Source organism: Eutrigla gurnardus (genome assembly GCF_963514095.1).
Source record: "Eutrigla gurnardus genome assembly, chromosome: 1".
In the NCBI taxonomy this organism is placed as follows: Eukaryota; Metazoa; Chordata; class Actinopteri; order Perciformes; family Triglidae; genus Eutrigla; species Eutrigla gurnardus.
Window position 1 is genome coordinate 34,096,354 of NC_139915.1, and position 24,875 is coordinate 34,121,228.

A 24,875-nucleotide genomic window follows, 5' to 3' on the forward strand; every position below is an offset into this window, starting at 1 on the left:
TCAGGATGCAGGAGCAGAGACCAGACAACCCTGGACCTGGACCTGGACCTGGACCTGCACCCAGCTGTGTGTCCATGAAGAGTGACTGGTCTATGGGTCACCCTCCTCTTCGTTTTAAAGCTGAACAAGCTGCTGATGGAAGGTAAGAACTGAACCTGAACTCTCCTTAGAGGATGAATCAGGTCTAGACCAGCCCCCTTAAACAGTCACTCAGAGTCCACCAGCCCTGAATCCTGCAACCCGTCAGGTCTTCTGAGCCACGATGATGTGAGAGAGTGACAGTGTCGTGTTTCACTGAAACTCTCACAGAAAGGACCAATTAAATGTTTTTTAACTGGGATTAAACTACAAAATAATAAATATACAATCAAACCTTAAAGAGACAGTGAGGAGAAAACCTTCTGAAAGAAAAGACTCATAGACGCCGAGAAACCTTAAGAGTTAGAGAGAGGCTAACTTGGCTAACACGAAGGCTAATGACAAAGAAGAGTAGTGGGGAGGCTAAGCTAAGCTAAGCTAAGAACAAAAAGACTCCAAACCAACAGACACCAAACTCGAGCACCGTCTTCCTCTCACTCAAGGGAGGTTGTAGAGTAGTAAAGTAAGACACTTTATATCCAGCAAACTCTTATTTTAGGTGTTAAGGTAACTGATAATGCCCGAGGACGTGTCTATTATCAGGAGGTAATGGACTACGTGGAGGCCAGAACCGTCCGATGCCCAGTGGAGAGTTAGCAACCAAAATGTAAAGTTTTTAAGAGTCATAACTCCGTTTTCCCATCATTGTCACCCCATACAGTTCTAATGCAACGGAAACGTTGTCCACTGCTCCTAGTGTGAGTGTAGCACTAAGACGAGTGTTCACATGTCCACGTGGTCTCATGTGACCCAGATCCATTCAAAGTATTGATCCTGACACTAGCATCAACTCTCAGAACATGACTCATCAATATAATCAAAGCATACTGATTAATGAAGCTTAACTAGTGAGAATCTTGAAGTGTATTTATTGTATCAGGATGCAGCAGCAGAGACCAGACTCACCTGGACCTGGACCTGGACCTGGACCCAGCTGTGTGTCCATGAAGAGTGTCCAGTCTACCTGCAAAACGGCATTGACCCAGAAAACACCCCAGCCAAAAGGAAAAAGAAAGACTCGGCAACAGACACAGACGACCGACACACCACAGAAATTAAGGTCAGTCTGCTTGACAGCATAAACAACAAACTGGATCTTCTAACATCACGAGGAAGTTAAAGACATGCAATAGCCTGGAATTTCCCCAAAACAGCATTGTAACACTGCAAAAACCAGACCTGTTAATACAAATGCATATTGTTACTAAAGAAAATAAACTGATGAAAGAAAGTGGACCTACAAACCCGCTCCATGCACGACATCCCAGAATCGTTAATCCCAGACTTCATGACAACCTCACGTAGAGGAGGGTCTGTTCTAAAGGGGATCTGAGCCTCAACAGGCCAGCCACCTCCTGCTGGGTCTGGTGGCGGCCCAAAGGAGGTGAGGACAAGGCAGCAAGGAGGAGGAGACGGGAGACAGATTTAAACTTGTATCATCAAGTTAAAACCTACATTTAAATAATAAATAAATCCAGAAAGTTCTTCCCGGATCCAGCTGTCCTGACCGGTTCTGACTGCCCCATAGCCACGCCAATGCCTCTTTGTCCACAGAGCCTGACCAGAGATAACCCTCTCCTTATATATTTATTATTATTATTATTATTTTCTGTCTTTTTTCCTTTCCTCTCCCTCACTTTGATTAATACTCTCCTCCTTTTGCTCTTTCCTCTCTCTATCTTTCACACAGAAAACTCCTCCATTCACCCAGTGAACGGTCTATGGCTGAACAAGCTGCTGATGGAAGGTAAGAACTGAACCTGGACTCTCCTTGGAGGATAAATCAGGTCTAGACCAGCCAGAGAAAAGTTAAGAGTCAGAGAGAAGCTAACTTGGCTAACGTCACAGCTAATGCCAAAGAAGTGGATCTACACTAAGCTCAGCTAAACTAAGCTGGGTTTACATCGGAGCTACTTGAAAACCTGGTGCATCAGCATCAGACTCCATGTGGGTCTGACCAAACTGGGTACCTGATGCATTGGGAGACCGGTTTGGTCTAAACAGGTAAAGAAATCCAGAGGAATCAGGAACAGGTAACCGGTCAAAGTCCAGGAACAGGTACGAAGGGAGAAACAGACACGTATCAGGTCCTGGATCAGGCCAGGGTTCAGGTTTTCATGGGAAGCAAAGTCAACGTTGGAACTTTGATATTTTTTTAACTTTAATCATCCATTAACAGACAGTTCAAGGCAAGCAAGCAGCAACCAGAGAGACAATCTGTCAAGTCTGTGTTAGAAAGACTCACACAAGGACCAACAGCAGCCATATCAAGTACAGTTACACTCAAGGGAGGTTGTAGAGTAGTAAAGTAAGACACTTTATATCCAGCAAACTCTTATTTTAGGTGTTAAGCTAACTGATAATGCCCGAGGACGTGTCTATTACCAGGAGGGAATGGACTATGTGGAGGCCAGAACCGTCCGATGCCCAGTGGAGAGTTAGCAACCAAAATGTAAAGTTTTTTAAGAGTCATAACTCCGTTTTCCCATCATTGTCACCCCATACAGTTCTAATGCAACGGAAACATTGTCCACTGCTCCTAGTGTGAGTGTAGCACTAAGACGAGTGTTCACATGTCCACGTGGTCTCATGTGACCCAGATCCATTCAAAGTATTGATCCTGACACTAGCATCAACTCTCAGAACATGACTCATCAATATAATCAAAGCAAACTGATTAATGAAGCTTAACTAGTGAGAATCTTAAAGTGTATATATTGTATCAGGATGCAGCAGCAGAGACCAGACTCACCTGGACCTGGACCTGGACCTGGACCTGGACCTGGACCCAGCTGTGTGTCCATGAAGAGTGACTCGTCTATGTATCGCCCTATTACATTTAAAGCTGAACAAGCTGCTGATGGAAGGTAAGAACTGAACCTGGACTCTCCTTAGAGGATGAATCAGGTCTAGACCAGCCCCCTTAAACAGTAACTCAGAGTCCACCAGCCCTGAATCCTGCAACCCGTCAGGTCTTCTGAGCCACTTGTCGTGTTTCACTGAAACTCTCACAGAAAGGACCAATTAAATGGTTTTTAACTGGGATTAAACTACAAAATAATAAATATACAATCAAACCTTAAAGAGACAGTGAGGAGAAAACCTTCTGAAAGAAAAGACTCATAGACGCCGAGAAACCTTAAGAGTTAGAGAGAAGCTAACTTGGCTAGCATGAAGGCTAATGACAAAGAAGAGTAGTGGGGAGGCTAAGCTAAGCTAAGCTAAGAACAAAAAGACTCCAAACCAACAGACACCAAACTCGAGCACCGTCTTCCTCTCACTCAAGGGAGGTTGTAGAGTAGTAAAGTAAGACACTTTATATCCAGCAAACTCTTATTTTAGGTGTTAAGGTAACTGATAATGCCCGAGGACGTGTCTATTACCAGGAGGGAATGGACTACGTGGAGGCCAGAACCGTCCGATGCCCAGTGGAGAGTAAGCAACCAAAATGTAAAGTTTTTTAAGAGTCATAACTCCGTTTTCCCATCATTGTCACCCCATACAGTTCTAATGCAACGGAAACGTTGTCCACTGCTCCTAGTGTGAGTGTAGCACTAAGACGAGTGTTCACATGTCCACGTGGTCTCATGTGACCCAGATCCATTCAAAGTATTGATCCTGACACTAGCATCAACTCTCAGAACATGACTCATCAATATCATCAAAGCAAACTGATTAATGAAGCTTAACTAGTGAGAATCTTAAAGTGTATATATTGTATCAGGATGCAGCAGCAGAGACCAGACTCACCTGGACCTGGACCTGGACCTGGACCCAGCTGTGTGTCCATGAAGAGTGACTCGTCTATGTATCGCCCTATTACATTTAAAGCTGAACAAGCTGCTGATGGAAGGTAAGAACTGAACCTGGACTCTCCTTAGAGGATGAATCAGGTCTAGACCAGCCCCCTTAAACAGTAACTCAGAGTCCACCAGCCCTGAATCCTGCAACCCGTCAGGTCTTCTGAGCCACTTGTCGTGTTTCACTGAAACTCTCACAGAAAGGACCAATTAAATGGTTTTTAACTGGGATTAAACTACAAAATAATAAATATACAATCAAACCTTAAAGAGACAGTGAGGAGAAAACCTTCTGAAAGAAAAGACTCATAGACGCCGAGAAACCTTAAGAGTTAGAGAGAAGCTAACTTGGCTAGCATGAAGGCTAATGACAAAGAAGAGTAGTGGGGAGGCTAAGCTAAGCTAAGCTAAGAACAAAAAGACTCCAAACCAACAGACACCAAACTCGAGCACCGTCTTCCTCTCACTCAAGGGAGGTTGTAGAGTAGTAAAGTAAGACACTTTATATCCAGCAAACTCTTATTTTAGGTGTTAAGGTAACTGATAATGCCCGAGGACGTGTCTATTACCAGGAGGGAATGGACTACGTGGAGGCCAGAACCGTCCGATGCCCAGTGGAGAGTAAGCAACCAAAATGTAAAGTTTTTTAAGAGTCATAACTCCGTTTTCCCATCATTGTCACCCCATACAGTTCTAATGCAACGGAAACGTTGTCCACTGCTCCTAGTGTGAGTGTAGCACTAAGACGAGTGTTCACATGTCCACGTGGTCTCATGTGACCCAGATCCATTCAAAGTATTGATCCTGACACTAGCATCAACTCTCAGAACATGACTCATCAATATCATCAAAGCAAACTGATTAATGAAGCTTAACTAGTGAGAATCTTAAAGTGTATTTATTGTATCAGGATGCAGCAGCAGAGACCAGACTCCCCGGGACCTGGACCTGGACCTGGACCTGGACCTGGACCTGGACCCAGCTGTGTGTCCATGAAGAGTGACTCGTCTATGTATCGCCCTATTACATTTAAAGCTGAACAAACTGCTGATGGAAGGTAAGAACTGAACCTGGACTCTCCTTAGAGGATGAATCAGGTCTAGACCTGCCCCCTTAAACAGTAACTCAGAGTCCACCACCCCTTAATCCTGCAACCCATCAGGTCTTCTGAGCCACGATGATGTGAGAGAGTGACAGTGTCGTGTTTCACTGAAACTCTCACAGAAAGGACCAATTAAATGGTTTTTAACTGGGATTAAACTACAAAATAATAAATATACAATCAAACCTTAAAGAGACAGTGAGGAGAAAACCTTCTGAAAGAAAAGACTCATAGACGCCGAGAAACCTTAAGAGTTAGAGAGAAGCTAACTTGGCTAACACGAAGGCTAATGACAAAGAAGAGTAGTGGGGAGGCCAAGCTAAGCTAAGCTAAGAACAAAAAGACTCCAAACCAACAGACACCAAACTCGAGCACCGTCTTCCTCTCACTCAAGGGAGGTCGTAGAGTAGTAAAGTAAGACACTTTATATCCAGCAAACTCTTATTTTAGGTGTTAAGGTAACTGATAATGCCCGAGGACGTGTCTATTACCAGGAGGTAATGGACTACGTGGAGGCCAGAACCGTCCGATGCCCAGTGGAGAGTTAGCAACCAAAATGTAAAGTCTGTGTTAGAAGGACTCACACAAGGACCAACAGCAGCCATATCAAGTACAGTTCACCAGCTACACCATCTGGACCAAGACCTGAATGAGGTTTCCTGCAGGTTTGAGAAGCCAACGGTTAGCTACTAAGATGACTTTAACACGTAGCTGTAAAGTTGACCTTTAATTATGAAGCTAACTTTGTTAGCAGCTTCACACCAGAATCCACATGGATCCAGATCCAGTAAGGTTGCTGCTCAGGGTGCCGCTCTTCCGCTTGTGTTCATCAGAACCCGAGGCTTCAAAACTGTAGTCCACAATCCAACGGGTGACGTCGCCATGACAACGTCCACTTCTGATCTCCAGTCTGTGCTTTAGTGACTCTACTCTTTAGCACCCCCCAACTATAATTTTATTGATGTTTGTAGATCTGGGAAAAGAGGTGGAGGGGTTGCTGCTATATTTAAAAATACATTTCAGGGGAAACAGATGTCCCTTGGTGTTTTTCCATCATTCGAATACCTTTGTGCTGTGTTGAAATGCTCTCCCAGAGTTCTCCTGTTAATTATTTACAGGCCACCTAAATATTCATCACATTTTTTCGATGATTTTACTGAATTATTGTCTAGCATCTCCACTGATTTCGACTGCCTAGTTATAACCGCTGACTTTAATTTTCATATTGATGATTTGAATGACAAGGGTGCAAAATAACTTTTTAATATTCTAGACACATTTGACCTTTCTCAACATGTGAAAGAGTCTACTCATTGTAAGGGACACACCCTGGACCTGATTATCACAAAAGGTCTCCATGTTTCTGATGTTTTTGTGACTGATCCTTCATTGTCTGATCACTTCTGTGTTTTCTTTAATATTTCTTTCATTCCTGACACACAAACAGAATCAAATAAGGTCAAAAAGCGGAACATCAATGAACATGCCAATGTACTCTTTAAAAATGCCATCTCCTCGTTACCACCTCTAAACCCATGTCATGCTGATGATCTTGTAAACATCTTTAATTCCAAAATTCTGAATGTCATAGATGTCATTGCACCTGCTACGGTTAAAACAATTTCTGGTAAGCAAAAGGCACCCTGGAGAAAAGCTGCTGTTGTGACAGCCCAGAGAAGAGAGTGCAGGAAGGCTGAACGAATCTGGCGGAGTACTAAACTTCATATTCACCATGACATCTATAAAGAGAGCCTCCGGGCCTACAATTTAGTCTTAAAAAGTGCCAGAGAAACATTCTTCTCCAATATCATAAACACTAATAAGGCGAAAACCCCATTTGCAACTGTTGACAGACTGACCAACCCCCCAACACAAATACCAGCTAAACTCCATTCCCCGCAGAAATGCAATGAGTTTGCATTCTTTTATACTAATAAAATTGAAGGCATCAGACGCGCCATCAATATCTCAAACAAAAAAGTTGGATCACCACCCTGTTCAGGCAAAAGTAACACAGCAATGATGGCAAGCTTTAATGCCATAGACTCTAAAACTCTAGTGGAAACGGTGACAAATCTAAAATCATCCACCTGCTGCCTTGATGCTTTACCTACCAACTTTTTTAAGAATGTTTTTGACTGCCTATCAATAGACGTATTGCAAATAGTTAATAACTCCATTCAATCAGGCAAATTCCCAAAGGCCTTCAAAACTGCAGTCATTAAACCTCTTCTAAAAAAGCGGAGCCTAGATGCCTCTATTATCAACAACTACAGACCAATTTCAAATCTACCCTTCATAAGTAAAATAATTGAGAAAGTTGTCCTCCAACAACTAAATCACTTCCTGGCTTCAACTGGCTGCCACAACAACTTCCAGTCAGGATTTCGACCTTTTCATAGCACCGAGACGGCCCTTATTAAAGTTGTAAATGACATCTGTCTTAACACAGACTCTGGCAAAACTTCAATATTAATGCTATTAGACCTCAGTGCTGCATTTGACACTGTCGACCACTCAATACTTTTGAACAGGTTGGAAAACTGGGTGGGGCTCTCAGACACAGTCTTAAACTGGTTCAAGTCATATCTACAAGATAGGAACTATTTTGTTTCCATTGGCGACTTTGTATCAGAACCTACCAATGTAACGTGTGGAGTCCCCCAAGGTTCAATCTTGGGGCCAACTTTATTCAACATCTACATGCTCCCACTAGGACAAATCATGCAAAATAATAACATTGACCACCATTGCTATGCCGATGACACCCAAATCTATGTAGCACTATCACCAAACGACTATCGCCCCATAGATCTTCTGTGCCAGTGCATTGAGCAAGTCAAAGACTGGATGTGCCAAAACTTCCTACAACTAAATGAGGATAAAACTGAGATAATTGTTTTTGGTGCTAAAAAAGAAAGGTTTAAAGTAATTCAACACCTTCACTCTCTGTCCCTGAAAACCTCAAACAAAGCCAGAAATCTTGGGGTTATTATGGATTCTGATTTACATTTCGACAGTCACGTTAAATCAGTAACAAAATCAGCCTACTATCACCTCAAAAATGTAGCAAGACTTAGAGGGCTCATGTCAGCTCAAGACTTAGAAAAACTTGTACATGCCTTTATTACTAGTAGGCTAGACTACTGTAATGGTCTCCTTGCAGGTCTCCCAAAAAAAAACTGTCAGGCAGCTACAGCTTGTTCAGAACGCTGCTGCTAGAGTTCTTACAAAGACCAAAAAATGTGAGCACATTACACCAATTCTTAAATCCTTACATTGGCTCCCTGTATGTCAGAGGATTGATTTCAAAATCCTCCTGCTCACATATAAATCACTACATGGTCTAGGACCGAAGTATATCACTGATATGCTCCCACTACATAAGACTTCTAGACCACTAAGATCTTCTGAGACCAATCTGTTAGTGATTCCCAGAGTAAACAACAATCACGGGAGAGCATCATTTAGTCACTATGCAACAAATGGCTGGAATAAACTTCCTGAAGATGTAAGACTTGCCCCAACTCTGACCACTTTTAAAACTAGACTGAAAACTGTTATGTTCACCATAGCTTTCTGCTAAATCTTTTAATTAAAAATCTGTTTTTAATTATTGCAAATATGTTTTTATTCTCCTTTCTTTCTGTAATGCATTTTTAAATTTGCCTTATTTTCTTTTAATTCTTCTTTTTTTTTTCTTCATTTTGTTGTATGATGTGAAGCACTTTGAGTCTGCCTTGTGTATGAAATGTGCTATACAAATAAAGTTGCCTTGCCTTGCCTTTGAACTTGGTTTTCTCCACAGAGTTCAGCAGATCTCAGAGGTTCCGTTTACCCGGCAGCATCAAACACACCTGGACTCCATATTTATGGTGAGTACATGTACAAGCTCACCTTTCACTATTAACCACATGGACTACAGATTCAATGCTGAACAGGTTCTAGTGGTCTCCATGCTGCTCAGACCCACACATGAATCCCATGTTGGGTTCTTTAGAGTTCATGTTCAGTTTATCCTTCTGTTCCAGCTGCTGGAGGAGAACATCTGCACTTTTGTGAAGAACGAGCTGAAGAAGATCCAGAAGGTCCTGAGTCCAGATTACCCAGAATGCTTGGAGAGTGAGGATGAGGAGTTGTTGGACGGTGAGGATGAAGAGCAGAGGAGGAGCAGAGAGGCGTTTCAGAAGATCACAGTGCACTTCCTGAGGAGAATGAAGCAGGAGGAGCTGGCTGACTGTGTGCTGATCAGTAAGAGGATTTTAACAGATTTAACATGGTGGAAAGAAGAGAAGGATTCAATATGAAGAACTTCATATTTCCAAACTCTTAATAGGCTGCACACAACTTCAATGTTTGTTAATGTTCGGATGTCAGAATCGATATTCCAACACTCAAGTTCTACAGAGTTCAGACAGGATCACGACCGTTTCAGAGAAACAGGTGTTTCACTTCACCCAGTGACCGTGTTAACTGGTGACTTTCAGCTCGTAGGAACTAAATGGTTAGGTTACGGTCTACCAGGATATTTAGAAAACCCAACGGTACTATTTTCAACACGTCATCCTACCGTCTCTTTCTATGATGCTGTATTGTGATGTGTTGTAGTCATAGGCGGCCTGGGGGGCCCCCAAACATGATGGGATGGCCGATCAAAAGAAACAAAAAGAGTGAATAAATGAAACTTGTGGTGAAACTGTAGGCTAGCCCTTTTTAAACAGCGTCTCTGCATTATCTCAGGAGCGCTGGTTCGGCAATTCTCCACAGATGGTGATTCACACAGAGCGAAGCATCTCCGCCGATCACCTGTGATTCCCACAGAAAGTGAGGCTCCTAATGAGGCGCGATGGTACACGTCATGATGATGACGTTGGCGTCAAACATCCTGGAAAGTGACAAAGTTAGGTTTTTCTCGCTAAAGTAGCCTACATAATTCCATAATGGGCATCAGGTCGCTGTCTGACTCTGTCACTCGGGAAGGAGGCTGGGGGAAAGTTCCCTGAAGTCGGGAGGGCTGACAGTCGCAGTGATTTATTTAAAATAAAATAAATAAATACATTTATTTAAAACAGATCACCACAACCGTCGATTTGAACTCAGCGGGGCGTTTGTGTTTGTGGTGAAAATACATTTCCATCACAAACACTCGGTGAGTTAAGGTTTTTTGCCGGTGACAGACGCTGTTTTTCAGGCAGAAATGTGAGGAAGAGTCGGCAGGACAGGCGGGAGGACGGACGCTTCTCCACGTACAGCTGTGGTATTTTTTTTCCTCATATAAGTTGTCAAAGACAGTTAGAGTTACTACGTTACTGTTGTTTGGTTCTGTAATGTTACTGTGTGGGACATTTCTCTGTATTTAGTTGAGTGAAGGACCTGTGCAGTTATCAGACTGTCCGACCGACGCCCGCTCGCTCCGCGCCTCCGGATTATCAAGTAACGCTGGATGAAGTCATGCTGGATCTAAACTCTAACGCAATAACGTGAAATAACAGCAAGGTCAAAAATAGAGACAATAAAAGTGCAGCTGTGTCATAACTTGTATCAAGTTCAAAAATAGAGACAATAAAAGTGCCACTTTGCAATCTGTTCAACAACAAAAAGAAAAGCAATGCATTTGGCAAGACAGGTGAGCAAGTGAATGTATGAGACTCCTCCCTGCATTTCCACAGGCCCTGTTTTTGTGAATGAAGTATCTGGGGGCGGGGCGGTCAGGTAACGCTGAGTGGCCTTGATGCCTGTCAGTCATGATGCGTCGCGTCTCGTCACCTCTCTGCTGTGTCTGCAGCTGAGCACTGTGATGCGTGTCTCTCTCCCCGGGCCGGGAGTTATCATACCGTAAAATACCAAATAATCATTTGTTTCAATCACTTCACAGACGAGGCATTTATTTGGGACAGGTGTTTAATTCCTTCATCTCAAAAATCCAGGATGAAAATATCACAAACTTCTCCAGCGTCTCTGTGAATTCTCTGGCATCCTTCTGCAAGTGTAGTTGTTGCGGCGGAGGAAACGATGTAGACAACGAATGTGTCTTCAAAATAAGAGCGTTACATTGCACCCTATCGGAGTTTAGAACTGGGTTCTTAGCGGGGGGCTTTTAATTTGAAAGTAGCGGCCGCTGCATCCTTTCAGGTTTCAATGCATCAGAGACGCATGGGTGCAAACATATGGGTAATTAATGTTTCATGGGATAGGGCCTCATACATAGTATTGAAACGGGCCCCCAGATGCCTAAGGCCACCACTGGTTGTAGTGACTGACTCGTGGAGCTTTGCAGCTGCATTTCAAAGGGTTATATCCTTCAGTTCTGTTTGTCTTGTAAAAGTCTTTTATTTATTTTATGTTGCACCTGATTGATATTGTCTCCAATAGTTCTGATTTAATCATTAAATAAGTCACTCATACTGAGGACTACAGGGATACATGGCTCTAATACATGGCTTGTTCATAGACTGTAAAAGGGTCTGTAGGATCCACTAACTGGGTTCCTTTGTTGTTTATCCAGGAACCGCTGGTCCAGTGTACCAACGTAAACTCAAGTCTAACCTCAAGAAGAAGTTCCAGTGTTTGGTTGAGGGCATCACTAAAGCCGGAAACCCAACCCTCCTGAATCAGGTCTACACGGAGCTCCACGTCACAGAGGGAGGGACTGCAGAGGTCAATGACCAACATGAGGTCAGACAGATTGAAACGGCATCCAGGAAACCAGACAGACCAGAAACAACCATCAGACAAGAAGACATCTTTAAAGGCTCACCTGGAAGGGATGAACCAATCAGAACAGTGATGACAAAGGGAGTGGCTGGCATCGGGAAAACAGTGTTAACACAGAAGTTCACTCTGGACTGGGCTGAAGGCAAAGCCAACCAGGACATACGGTTCACGTTTCCATTCACTTTCAGAGAGCTGAACCTGCTGAAAGAGAAGAAGTTCAGCTTGGTGGAACTCCTTCATCACTTCTTCCCTGGAACCAAAGAAGCAGGAATCTGCAGGTTTGAAGGGTTCCAGGTTGTGTTCATCTTTGATGGTCTGGACGAGTGTCGACTTCCTCTGGACTTCCTCAACAACGAGATCCTGACTGATGTTACAGAGTCCACCTCAGTCCAAGTGCTGCTGACAAACCTCATCAGGGGGAAACTGCTTCCCTCTGCTCGCCTCTGGATAACCACAAGACCTGCAGCAGCCAATCAGGTCCCTCCTGGGTGTGTTGACATGGTGACAGAGGTCAGAGGGTTCACTGACCCACAGAAGGAGGAGTACTTCAAGAAGAGGTTCAGAGATGAGGAGCAGGCCAACAGGATCATCGCCCACATCAAGACCTCACGGAGCCTCCATATCATGTGCCACATCCCGGTCTTCTGCTGGATCACTGCTACAGTTCTGGAGGACGTGTTGAAGACCAGGGAGGGAGGGGAGCTGCCCAAGACCCTGACCGACATGTACATCCACTTCCTGGTGGTTCAGTCCAAACTGAAGAACGTCAAGTATGATGGAGGAGCTGAGACGGATCAACACTGGAGTCCAGAGACCGGGAAAATGATTGAGTCTCTGGGAAAACTGGCTTTTGAGCAGCTGCAAAAAGGAAACCTGATCTTCTATGAACCAGACCTGACAGAGTGTGGCATCGATATCAAAGCAGCCTCAGTGTACTCAGGAGTGTTCACACAGGTCTTCAGAGAGGAGAGAGGACTGTACCAGGACCAGGTGTTCTGCTTCGTCCATCTGAGTGTTCAGGAGTTTCTGGCTGCTCTTCATGTCCATCTGACCTTCATCAAGTCTGGTGTCAATCTGATGGCAGAAGAACCAACAACCTCCGGGGCGTCTGAAGTCACCAGAGACGAACCTGAACTAACACATCTGCACCAGAGAGCTGTGGACAAGGCCTTACAGAGTCCAAACGGACACCTGGACCTGTTCCTCCGCTTCCTTCTGGGTCTGTCACTAAAGACCAATCAGAAACACCTACGAGGTCTGCTGACACAAACAGGAAGTAGCTCACAGACCAATCAGGGAACAGTCAGGTACATCAAGAATAAACTGGATGAGGATCTGTCTCCAGAGAGAAGCATCAACCTGTTCCACTGTCTGAATGAACTGAATAATCGTTCTCTGGTGGAGGAGATCCAACAGTCCATGACTTCAGGACGTCTCTCCTACAAGAACCTGCCTCCTTCTCTTTGGTCAGCTCTGGCCTTCATCTTACTGTCGTCAGAAAAACGTCTGGACGTGTTTGACCTGAAGAAATACTCTGCTTCAGAGGAGGCTCTTCTGAGGCTGCTGCCGGTGGTCCAAGCCTCCAGCAAAGCTCTGTAAATATAGTTTTTATATTCAAAATACAACGAACCACCATGGAATTACAAGGTTCTATCTGCATTCTGAATGATTTGATTGGTTTTCCAAACAGCAAAAAGTAAATAATAAATAGTAGTCATCCAAATAGTTACTTGAGGAAAAAAGTATTTAGTGAAAAAACTATTCAAGTACTGAGTACTGATTTACTGTTTCAATAATCAGAACCTGAAAGTAAAATTTACAAAAATATAAAATATCAATGTGCAAATTCATTCGGCTCCACCAAAAGAACAAATCACTAAAGGAAACCCAACTCTTTTCTCTGCAGTTTGATGTTTAAAGGCGCTATATGTAAGAATGTGGCCAAAAACGGTACTACACTCAAATTCAAAACACTGCGGCGAGTCATATCCGCCTCCCCCTCCACCCCCTCCCCTCCAGACTCGAGGTTGCCAGAGCTGTTGGCGTATCCAAACGCGCCGAAGGCAGCCGGACAGCGGAGTAACAACGTTACTCATTTGGATCATAGAAACAAACGTTAGCAGCACAGCTCGTAACAGGACAATGCTAATGCTGCTAGCGTTAGCTGTGCTGTCCGGCTGGCCGCGGTTGGACAGCCGGACAGCCGGATGCTCATAACAGGACAGTGCTAATGCTGCTAGCGTTAGCTGTGCTGCTAACGTTTGTTTCTATGATATAAATGAATAACGTTGTTACTCGACAGTTCAAAGTATTCGAAATGTCCATCCCCATCAAGCTATGATGCTAACTTAGTTAGCCAAGCTCAACTTACCCGTCTAGGAGGAGACTTCTGCATCCGATTTCAAATTCCTCTCAGCTTTCTACTGTCTCCACCGTTCAAATGCATCCCCTATATAGACCGTCGCTTTGCCGCGGGTTTTATCTTGGCGTTTTTGTGAATCATAACCAGCTCTTTTGGGTTTCGTTGCCTCCGCCATTGTAGCTCAGTCGAAACTGGCAACCCGTGGTTGCTCGGCAGCTGAGACTCTACTGACTGCAATGATTTGTAGACGCCAGTGGGTGGCGCCACGTGGCAAAACATGTTTTCAAAACATAAACATGATTTGTGGTCCAGAGGGGTATTCCACCAAACTCTAATTAAAGCGGCGCTTTCCTGGTTAAGCCTGGTTAGAACTAACGCCAACTTCCACTTGCGGCTAAACCCGTTCCATTAACGCATTTCAGCCGCGCTATGTTGAGGCTAATTCAAGCCAGGCTAACGTTGTCGTCTGTTACGCACGTTCACGGGATATGAAGCCAGACCAGAACCGTGAACGTCGAATCATCGAGAAAATGGCAGAAAAGACCAGAGAAAAAATTATTGATGGAACTGTACGAGGAGTACAAACCCATCATAACTGAAAAAGGGAATACTGTAGTGATAAATAAAAATCACGAGGCTGCTTGGGCAAGAATTACCGAGCGATTAAATACGGAAGTACCGTTAAGAGTAACATGTTCTAATATAACACTGACAACAAGTCCATGAAAGTCAGAATAGTGTAGAGGTAATGCGCCGGCTTTATACGCGGCAGGCGAAGGTTCAATTCCCGTCTATGGAACGTTGTGAAGTTTATTTCTTTGGCCGGAACTCTCTCTCACTTGTCTCTTTTTTTTTAAATAGGCCTAGTAAATGCAATACATTGACCAACTAATTTATCTCAACAATTTAATGAACACATTCAATGAACCTATTAATGAACTCACCTGAAAGGAATGTATGTGGCTGAAAATTGCATGCAGCAATGCCTTTCTCATTGGGATCTAAAACATGCTATTAATAATAACATCTTTATGCCTATCATGTTTTTGCAAGTTATATTTGGGTTCTGGGGAAATAGTATGACATATTTATCATAGTTAAGGTAAAATGTTGGTCTAATTCTCTGATCTAAAGATAATTATACAGGCAAAAAAAAAAAAAAACACATGTAATGTCCTCGCCGGGATGTGAACCTGCAATGCCCACATTTAAGGCCCGGTACACCACCACTCACCCAACTGGGAGTCTTAGAATATTATATGGCCAGTCGGTATTAAACAAAAATGATTTATTCATATTTTTTTAATTGCAAGCTTGTATTCTTAGACGCTTGATGAAAATATAGTCTGTTTGTACTTCATATATGTAATTTTGGTCATTTTTGGTCTTTCACGTGATGAAATCACGAGGACTAGGCTTGGCGGAACCTTCTGCTGGTACAGTTGTTTCCGACAGACGGACTTCTCTGAAACCCCCGCTAAAGTAAGCCTGATGTTTAGCCTGCCCTGGAGCAGGCTAGTTTGGTCGGATAAATTTCCATGGTTACTTAGCGGAGAGTCCCTCAAGTCACGTTGATGGAACGCAACTCTCGCTAAAGGTAGCGAGGCTTATCGAAATTAGCCCGGCTTTGCGCTTAGCGAGTTTGATGGAATACCCCTCAGAAAAGATTTTTTTAAATGCTAATATTTTGGCTGTACTGTTGTTGTTGGTGAGTTCAGTATGTTATATGATCATTATTCCTGAGTCTCTATGACATATTAGGAGGATTTTACAGCCAGTTGCTTTAGATTTCTTACATATTGTACCTTTAAATATTTGGGCATCAAAATGAACGTGTTAACGCGGGATGATTCATTTGTGGATTTAACACATTCATCTTTTTAATGCATTCACACTGTTGGCTCTCTGTACGTTGAAGTATAAAGAGAGAGAGAGTGAGACGGTGAGTATGAAGTCATCGGTTAGATTACAGCGTGGTACAGTGTGCAGCAGTGTATTGTGGGTACCGCATGTTTGTCGGTGAATAAATGCTACAACCAGACACAAGCTAACATTCCGTGTCTTGCCGTCAGCCGTCTGATAATTAAAGTGAAGGGGATTAGCACCGAAGTAAGCCAGACTTGTTCTGTTTTTTATTCTACATTTCTGATTCCTCTTCAGACTCAGTGGCTGTAACCTCTCAGAGGAAAGCTGTGAAGGTCTGTCCTCAGTTCTCAGCTCCCAGTCCTCCAGTCTAAGAGACCTGGACCTGAGTAACAACGACCTGCAGGATTCAGGACTGGAGCTGCTGTCTGCTGGCCTGAAGAGTCCACACTGTGGACTGGAAACTCTCAGGTCAGACTCAAGGACTTTGAGAAGTTTACCTATGAAGCTTCCAATGATCCGTTTACATGCACCAAATATTCACTTCTTTGCTCTTATTCCTGAAAAGACACTTTTGCTAAAGTTCACATGGCGGCTCTAAAAGAGCAGTTGAACACATGAATGTCTGATATGTTCTGAGACTCCAAGTTTTGTATTTTACTTTATTCTCAGAATACTTCTTATTTAATTACCGGTAATAATCTTCTGCCCTCAGCTAAGAGCTTTAGCCTATGCAGCGAGCTAAACATATGGCTTCAGTAACCACTCGCGAAGCATTCTTCAGTTTACTGATCCATTTTACTTTGTAAAACTGTAAGAAAATAATCACAATACACAACTTTCAGTTTAAGTTAAAGTTAAAGACATACAGTTAAAGACATACATTCACACTTATCTCTGTGTGTAGAATAAACAACCTGAGGTCTTAACGTTAGCAAATACATTGTATTTTCAATAGCAACCACAATGCTAAATGATAATGTCACTCATACTGAGTGAATGGCGTACCGCCTTCAATAACACGAAATGCAAAATGAAAGCGCTGGTAAACATTCCTAATTAAGCATATTTGATTTAACTCACAGATTATGCCTTTGACAAGCGCAAAAGTTGAGGAAGTAGCCAGACTCGACCCAGGAGCGAAACGTTTTTGTGCTCTGCTGCACTTCCTGCTTCCAACATGCGCCACTAGATGGCAGTGTAAGATAAACAACAAACTCAAATCACTAGGTTCTCTTAAAGGCACAGTAACCAGATTAGCTGTAGACTAAAATAGCTTGAATCTGTTAGAAAATAAACCTCCAGAAAAGGAATAAAATAATAACACAAAACTGAGGGACAGAACAAATAATGTTACTTAATTCCTCCAGTTCAATATGAAAACTGACAACAAACATAGTTGAGATGTTATTGAATTACAGTTTTCTTTGCTAGTTGGTTCAAATCAGTAGCCAGATCTTTGTTGGGACACCAGGTCTGAAGACAGACCACATAGACTGGTTCTACTGTTGTTTCTTGACTTCTCGTCCTCCTCTATCCGTCTCTGTCCATCACTCAGCCACGCTTATCCCACCCAGTACAACATCAACACAACAACAGAGAATGATCACTTTTTCTCAGTTTAAAAGTCCCCAGAAGTGACAGAAGTGTGTGTGTCTTCAGTCTGTCAGGTTGTCTCATCACAGAGGACGGCTGTTCTTCTCTGGCCTCAGCTCTGGACTCCAACCCCTCCTATCTGAGACAGCTGGACCTGAGCTACAATCATCCAGGAGACTCAGGAGTCAAGCTGCTGTCTGCTGGACTGGAGGGTCCACACTGGAGACTGGACTCTCTCAGGTGAGGACAGATGGACAGACATCAGACTGGACTCTCAGGTGAGGACAGGTGGACAGACATCAGACTGGACTCTCTCAGGTGAGGACAGATGGACAGACATCAGACTGGACTCTCAGGTGAGGACAGGTGGACAGACATCAGACTGGAAACTCTCAGGTGAGGACAGATGGACAGACATCAGGCTGGACACTCTCAGGTGAGGACAGATGGACAGACATCAGACTGGACTCTCAGGTGAGGACAGGTGGACAGACATCAGACTGGACACTCTCAGGTGAGGACAGATGGACAGACATCAGACTGGACACTCTCTGGTGAGGACAGATGGACAGACATCAGACTGGACACTCTCAGGTGAGGACAGACATCAGACTGGACTCTCAGGTCAGGACAGATGGACAGACATCAGACTGGACTCTCAGGTGAGGACAGGTGGACAGACATCAGACTGGACTCTCTCAGGTGAGGACAGGTGGACAGACATCAGGCTGGACACTCTCAGGTGAGGACAGATGGACAGACATCAGACTGGACTCTCAGGTGAGGACAGATGGACAGACATCAGACTGGACTCTCAGGTGAGGACAGATGGACAGACATCAGACTGGACACTCTCAGGTGAGGACAGATGGACAGACATCAGACTGGACTCTCAGGTGAGGACAGATGGACCGACATCAGACTGGACTCTCAGGTGAGGACAGATGGACAACAGTCTCTGACTGAGGAGCTTGGCTTCATGTTTACTGGTGTTTGCATGTCTTCCTGCAGGGTGGACCATGGGGGACAGCAGAGACTGAGACCTGGTCTGATGAAGTGTGAGTATGTCTTCAGTAACTCAGCTGCTCCAGATTTGAACGTGTTCATGACTGAAATCCGATTCTAATCAGGACGTAGCGTTTGTTTCTTCGTGGCTGTAAAGATGTCGTGTTGTGTTCACACCAAACGCCACATTTTCACCTTCAATTACACACAAAGTCAACGCAGAGACGCAAACGGACGCCAATTCCTGCCGGACGGCAACGGAGGCGAATACCCAACATTCCCGTTGTTGTGGTGTTTGTGTGAGTTTAAATATTTGAAGTGAAGAGAGAAGTTCCTGAGACTCTGTGTCTCTAAAGCGTCTCAGCGTTGAGATGGTCCTCCTGTCGTCCTGACGTCCCTGAATCCTAAATGGAGGACCCAGATGTTGTCTCCTGGGTCTGTGGTCCCCCAGAGCTCTACCATAGTAGCTCACATTAGTCCACAGACCAGACCACAGTTTGGTCTGGTTTCAATCTTTACTCATTTTAGGCCCAACTGTGATATTTTTACTACCAACGATGTCGTTTTGTAGCGTTTTTGTTTTGTTCGTTAAGGTTTTTTCAGACGGTTTCAAACGTTGACCGTTGGGTCCAGAAAACACGTTGTTTCCCTGGAAACGTAATAGAGAGTGGAGATGAGTTGTATGGGGACGTAGTTTAGTGGGAGACAGAGATGAACCTTTAGCTGCATTGTGTTTGTTCTCTCCATCAGATGTCTGTGAACTGGAACTGGACACAAACACAGTCAGCAGAAAACTCAAACTGGACGACAACAACAGGAAGGTGACAGGTGTGGACGACGACCAGTCATATCCAGATCATCCAGACAGATTTGTCTCATGTCCTCAGCTGCTGTGTAGAGACGGTCTGACTGGTCGCTGTTACTGGGAGGTCCAGTGGAGAGGAGTGGTTTATATATCAGTGAGTTACAGAGGAATCAAGAGGAGAGGAGACGACTCTGAGTTTGGATGTTATGATCAGTCCTGGAGTCTGGATTGCTTTGGTGGTGATTACTCTGTCCGTCACAATAACAAACAAACACACATCTCCTCCTCCTCCTCCTCCTCCTCTGGTGTGGTAGCAGTGTACTTGGACTGTCCTGCTGGCACTCTGACCTTCTACAAAGTCTCCTCTGACAAACTGATCCACCTCCACACCTTCAACACCACATTCACTGAACCTCTTTATCCTGGGTTTGGAGTCTGGTCTGGATCATCAGACGGGTCTGGATCATCAGTGTCTCTGCGTCGTCTTTAGGTCTGAAGTCGTGTTCACACCGAACGTGAAGCTCATTTTTCACACGCTGTGATTACATATCCAATCCATTCCAATCCACTTGATTTAGATCCCATTTTAACAAACACAAGGTTTTCCAAAGTGCTGCACAAGATAAAACACAATAAAAAGTACAGAATAGAAAGATAAAAGGAATAAAATAAACAGATCAGATAAAAATATGCACGTATACACATAAAATCATCAAATCAACTCCCTACATGGTGTCAGAAGACAAAGACAGTCCATCCAGAGTCAATTCAAAGATGAGAATCTGTGTCTCTAAAGAGTCTCAGCCAGGAACCAGATGTTGTCTCCTGGGTCTGTGTCCCCCAGAGGTCTAGATAGTAGACCACATTAGTCCAGAGACCAGACTATGTGAGGAACCAGAGACTGTCTGTGGTCCCCCAGAGGTCTAGATAGTAGACCACATTAGTCCAGAGACCAGACTATGTGAGGAACCAGAGACTGTCTGTGGTCCCCCAGAGGTCTAGATAGTAGACCACATTAGTCCAGAGACCAGACCAGACTATGTGAGGAACCAGAGACTGTGGTCCCCCAGAGGTCTAGATAGTAGATCACATTAGTCCAGAGACCAGACTATGTGAGGAACCAGAGACTGTCTGGGGTCCCCCAGAGGTCTAGATAGTAGCTCACATTAGTCCAGAGACCAGACTATGTGAGGAACCAGAGACTGTGGTCCCCCAGAGGTCTAGATAGTAGCTCACATTAGTCCAGAGACCAGACTATGTGAGGAACCAGAGACTGTGGTCCCCCAGAGGTCTAGATAGTAGCTCACATTAGTCCAGAGACCAGACTATGTGGAGGAACCAGAGACTGTCTGTGGTCCCCAAGAGGTCTAGATAGTAGACCACATTAGTCCAGAGACCAGACTATGTGGAGGAACCAGAGACTGTGGTCCCCCAGAGGTCTAGATAGTAGCTCACATTAGTCCAGAGACCAGACCAGACTATGTGAGGAACCAGAGACTGTCTGTGGTCCCCCAGAGGTCTAGATAGTAGATCACATTAGTCCGGAGACCAGACTATGTGAGGAACCAGAGACTGTCTGTGGTCCCCCAGAGGTCTAGATAGTAGACCACATTAGTCCAGAGACCGGACTATGTGGAGGAACCAGAGACTGTCTGTGGTCCCCAAGAGGTCTAGATAGTAGACCACATTAGTCCAGAGACCAGACCAGACTATGTGAGGAACCAGAGACTGTGGTCCCCCAGAGGTCTAGATAGTAGATCACATTAGTCCAGAGACCAGACTATGTGAGGAACCAGAGACTGTCTGTGGTCCCCCAGAGGTCTAGATAGTAGCTCACATTAGTCCAGAGACCAGACTATGTGAGGAACCAGAGACTGTGGTCCCCCAGAGGTCTAGATAGTAGCTCACATTAGTCCAGAGACCAGACTATGTAAGGAACCAGAGACTGTGGTCCCCCAGAGGTCTAGATAGTAGACCACATTAGTCCAGAGACCAGACTATGTGGAGGAACCAGAGACTGTGGTCCCCCAGAGGTCTAGTTAGTAGCTCACATTAGTCCAGAGACCAGACTACCGTATGTGAGGAACCAGAGACTGTAGTCCCCCAGAGGTCTAGATAGTAGCTCACATTAGTCCAGAGACCAGACTATGTGAGGAACCAGACACTGTGGTCCCCCAGAGGTCTAGATAGTAGCTCACATTAGTCCAGAGACCAGACTATGTGAGGAACCAGAGACTGTGGTCCCCCAGAGGTCTAGAGCTCACATTACTCCAGAGACCAGACTATGTGAGGAACCAGAGACTGTGGTCCCCCAGAGGTCTAGAGCTCACATTACTCCAGAGACCAGACTATGTGAGGAACCAGAGACTGTGGTCCCCCAGAGGTCTAGATAGTAGCTCACATTAGTCCAGAGACCAGACTATGTGAGGAACCAGAGACTGTGGTCCCCCAGAGGTCTAGATAGTAGCTCACATTAGTCCAGAGACCAGACTATGTGAGGAACCAGAGACTGTGGTCCCCCAGAGGTCTAGATAGTAGCTCACATTAGTCCAGAGACCAGACTATGTGAGGAACCAGAGACTGTGGTCCCCCAGAGGTCTAGATAGTAGATCACATTAGTCCAGAGACCAGACTATGTGGAGGAACCAGAGACTGTCTGTGGTCCCCCAGAGGTCTAGATAGTAGACCACATTAGTCCAGAGACCAGACTAAGTGAGGAACCAGAGACTGTCTGTGGTCCCCCAGAGGTCTAGATAGTAGACCACATTAGTCCAGAGACCAGACTATGTGGAGGAACCAGAGACGGTGGTCCCCCAGAGGTCTAGATAGTAGACCACATTAGTCCAGAGACCAGACCAGACTATGTGAGGAACCAGAGACTGTGGTCCCCCAGAGGTCTAGATAGTAGATCACATTAGTCCAGAGACCAGACTATGTGAGGAACCAGAGACTGTCTGTGGTCCCCCAGAGGTCTAGATAGTAGCTCACATTAGTCCAGAGACCAGACTATGTGGAGGAACCAGAGACTGTCTGTGGTCCCCAAGAGGTCTAGATAGTAGACCACATTAGTCCAGAGACCAGACCAGACTATATGAGGAACCAGAGACTGTGGTCCCCCAGAGGTCCTAGATAGTAGATCACATTAGTCCAGAGACCAGATTATGTGAGGAACCAGAGACTGTCTGTGGTCCCCCAGAGGTCTAGATAGTAGCTCACATTAGTCCAGAGACCAGACTATGTGAGGAACCAGAGACTGTGGTCCCCCAGAGGTCTAGATAGTAGCTCACATTAGTCCAGAGACCAGACTATGTAAGGAACCAGAGACTGTGGTCCCCCAGAGGTCTAGATAGTAGCTCACATTAGTCCAGAGACCAGACTATGTGAGGAACCAGAGACTGTGGTCCCCCAGAGGTCTAGATAGTAGACCACATTAGTCCAGAGACCAGACTATGTGGAGGAACCAGAGACTGTGGTCCCCCAGAGGTCTAGTTAGTAGCTCACATTAGTCCAGAGACCAGACTACCGTATGTGAGGAACCAGAGACTGTAGTCCCCCAGAGGTCTAGATAGTAGCTCACATTAGTCCAGAGACCAGACTATGTGAGGAACCAGACACTGTGGTCCCCCAGAGGTCTAGATAGTAGCTCACATTAGTCCAGAGACCAGACTATGTGAGGAACCAGAGACTGTGGTCCCCCAGAGGTCTAGAGCTCACATTACTCCAGAGACCAGACTATGTGAGGAACCAGAGACTGTGGTCCCCCAGAGTTCTAGATAGTATACCACATTAGTCCAGAGACCAGACTATGTGAGGAACCAGAGACTGTGGTCCCCCAGAGGTCTAGAGCTCACATTACTCCAGAGACCAGACTATGTGAGGAACCAGAGACTGTGGTCCCCCAGAGGTCTAGATAGTAGCTCTCATTAGTCCAGAGACCAGACTATGTGAGGAACCAGAGACTGTGGTCCCCCAGAGGTCTAGATAGTAGCTCACATTAGTCCAGAGACCAGACTATGTGAGGAACCAGAGACTGTCTGTGGTCCCCCAGAGGTCTAGATAGTAGCTCACATTAGTCCAGAGACCAGACTATGTGGAGGAACCAGAGACTGTCTGTGGTCCCCAAGAGTTCTAGATAGTAGACCACATTAGTCCAGAGACCAGACCAGACTATGTGAGGAACCAGAGACTGTGGTCCCCCAGAGGTCTAGATAGTAGATCACATTAGTCCAGAGACCAAACTATGTGAGGAACCAGAGACTGTCTGTGGTCCCCCAGAGGTCTAGATAGTAGCTCACATTAGTCCAGAGACCAGACTATGTGAGGAACCAGAGACTGTGGTCCCCCAGAGGTCTAGATAGTAGCTCACATTAGTCCAGAGACCAGACTATGTAAGGAACCAGAGACTGTGGTCCCCCAGAGGTCTAGATAGTAGACCACATTAGTCCAGAGACCAGACTATGTGGAGGAACCAGAGACTGTGGTCCCCCAGAGGTCTAGTTAGTAGCTCACATTAGTCCAGAGACCAGACTATGTGAGGAACCAGAGACTGTGGTCCCCCAGAGGTCTAGAGCTCACATTACTCCAGAGACCAGACTATGTGAGGAACCAGAGACTGTGGTCCCCCAGAGTTCTAGATAGTATACCACATTAGTCCAGAGACCAGACTATGTGAGGAACCAGAGACTGTCTGTGGTCCCCCAGAGGTCTAGATAGTAGCTCACATTAGTCCAGAGACCAGACTATGTGAGGAACCAGAGACTGTGGTCCCCCAGAGGTCTAGATAGTAGCTCACATTAGTCCAGAGACCAGACTATGTAAGGAACCAGAGACTGTGGTCCCCCAGAGGTCTAGATAGTAGCTCACATTAGTCCAGAGACCAGACTATGTGAGGAACCAGAGACTGTGGTCCCCCAGAGGTCTAGATAGTAGACCACATTAGTCCAGAGACCAGACTATGTGGAGGAACCAGAGACTGTGGTCCCCCAGAGGTCTAGTTAGTAGCTCACATTAGTCCAGAGACCAGACTACCGTATGTGAGGAACCAGAGACTGTAGTCCCCCAGAGGTCTATATAGTAGCTCACATTAGTCCAGAGACCAGACTATGTGAGGAACCAGACACTGTGGTCCCCAAGAGGTCTAGATAGTAGCTCACATTAGTCCAGAGACCAGACTATGTGAGGAACCAGAGACTGTGGTCCCCCAGAGGTCTAGAGCTCACATTACTCCAGAGACCAGACTATGTGAGGAACCAGAGACTGTGGTCCCCCAGAGTTCTAGATAGTATACCACATTAGTCCAGAGACCAGACTATGTGAGGAACCAGAGACTGTGGTCCCCCAGAGGTCTAGAGCTCACATTACTCCAGAGACCAGACTATGTGAGGAACCAGAGACTGTGGTCCCCCAGAGGTCTAGATAGTAGCTCTCATTAGTCCAGAGACCAGACTATGTGAGGAACCAGAGACTGTGGTCCCCCAGAGGTCTAGATCG

At 45.1% G+C, this 24,875-nt stretch overlaps 1 protein-coding gene across 1 annotated transcript in view; it reads left to right on the forward strand.

The window, feature by feature from the left end:
* The first annotated feature begins 1,022 nt into the window (after positions 1 to 1,022).
* Positions 1,023 to 24,875, forward strand: part of LOC311015268 (NLR family CARD domain-containing protein 3-like) — a 62,996-nt gene continuing 39,143 nt past the window's right edge. The window contains exons 1-11 of the mRNA XM_084012395.1: positions 1,023 to 1,198; positions 1,829 to 1,885; positions 4,849 to 4,995; positions 8,849 to 8,915; positions 9,072 to 9,291; positions 11,546 to 13,349; positions 16,277 to 16,450; positions 17,618 to 17,815; positions 18,587 to 18,633; positions 19,331 to 20,231; positions 20,751 to 20,902. Of these exons, the coding sequence (XP_083868521.1) occupies positions 1,083 to 1,198; positions 1,829 to 1,885; positions 4,849 to 4,995; positions 8,849 to 8,915; positions 9,072 to 9,291; positions 11,546 to 13,349; positions 16,277 to 16,450; positions 17,618 to 17,815; positions 18,587 to 18,633; positions 19,331 to 19,875 (3,375 nt within the window). The 5' untranslated portion in view covers positions 1,023 to 1,082 and the 3' untranslated portion in view covers positions 19,876 to 20,231; positions 20,751 to 20,902. The remainder of the gene's footprint in view (positions 1,199 to 1,828; positions 1,886 to 4,848; positions 4,996 to 8,848; positions 8,916 to 9,071; positions 9,292 to 11,545; positions 13,350 to 16,276; positions 16,451 to 17,617; positions 17,816 to 18,586; positions 18,634 to 19,330; positions 20,232 to 20,750; positions 20,903 to 24,875) is intronic.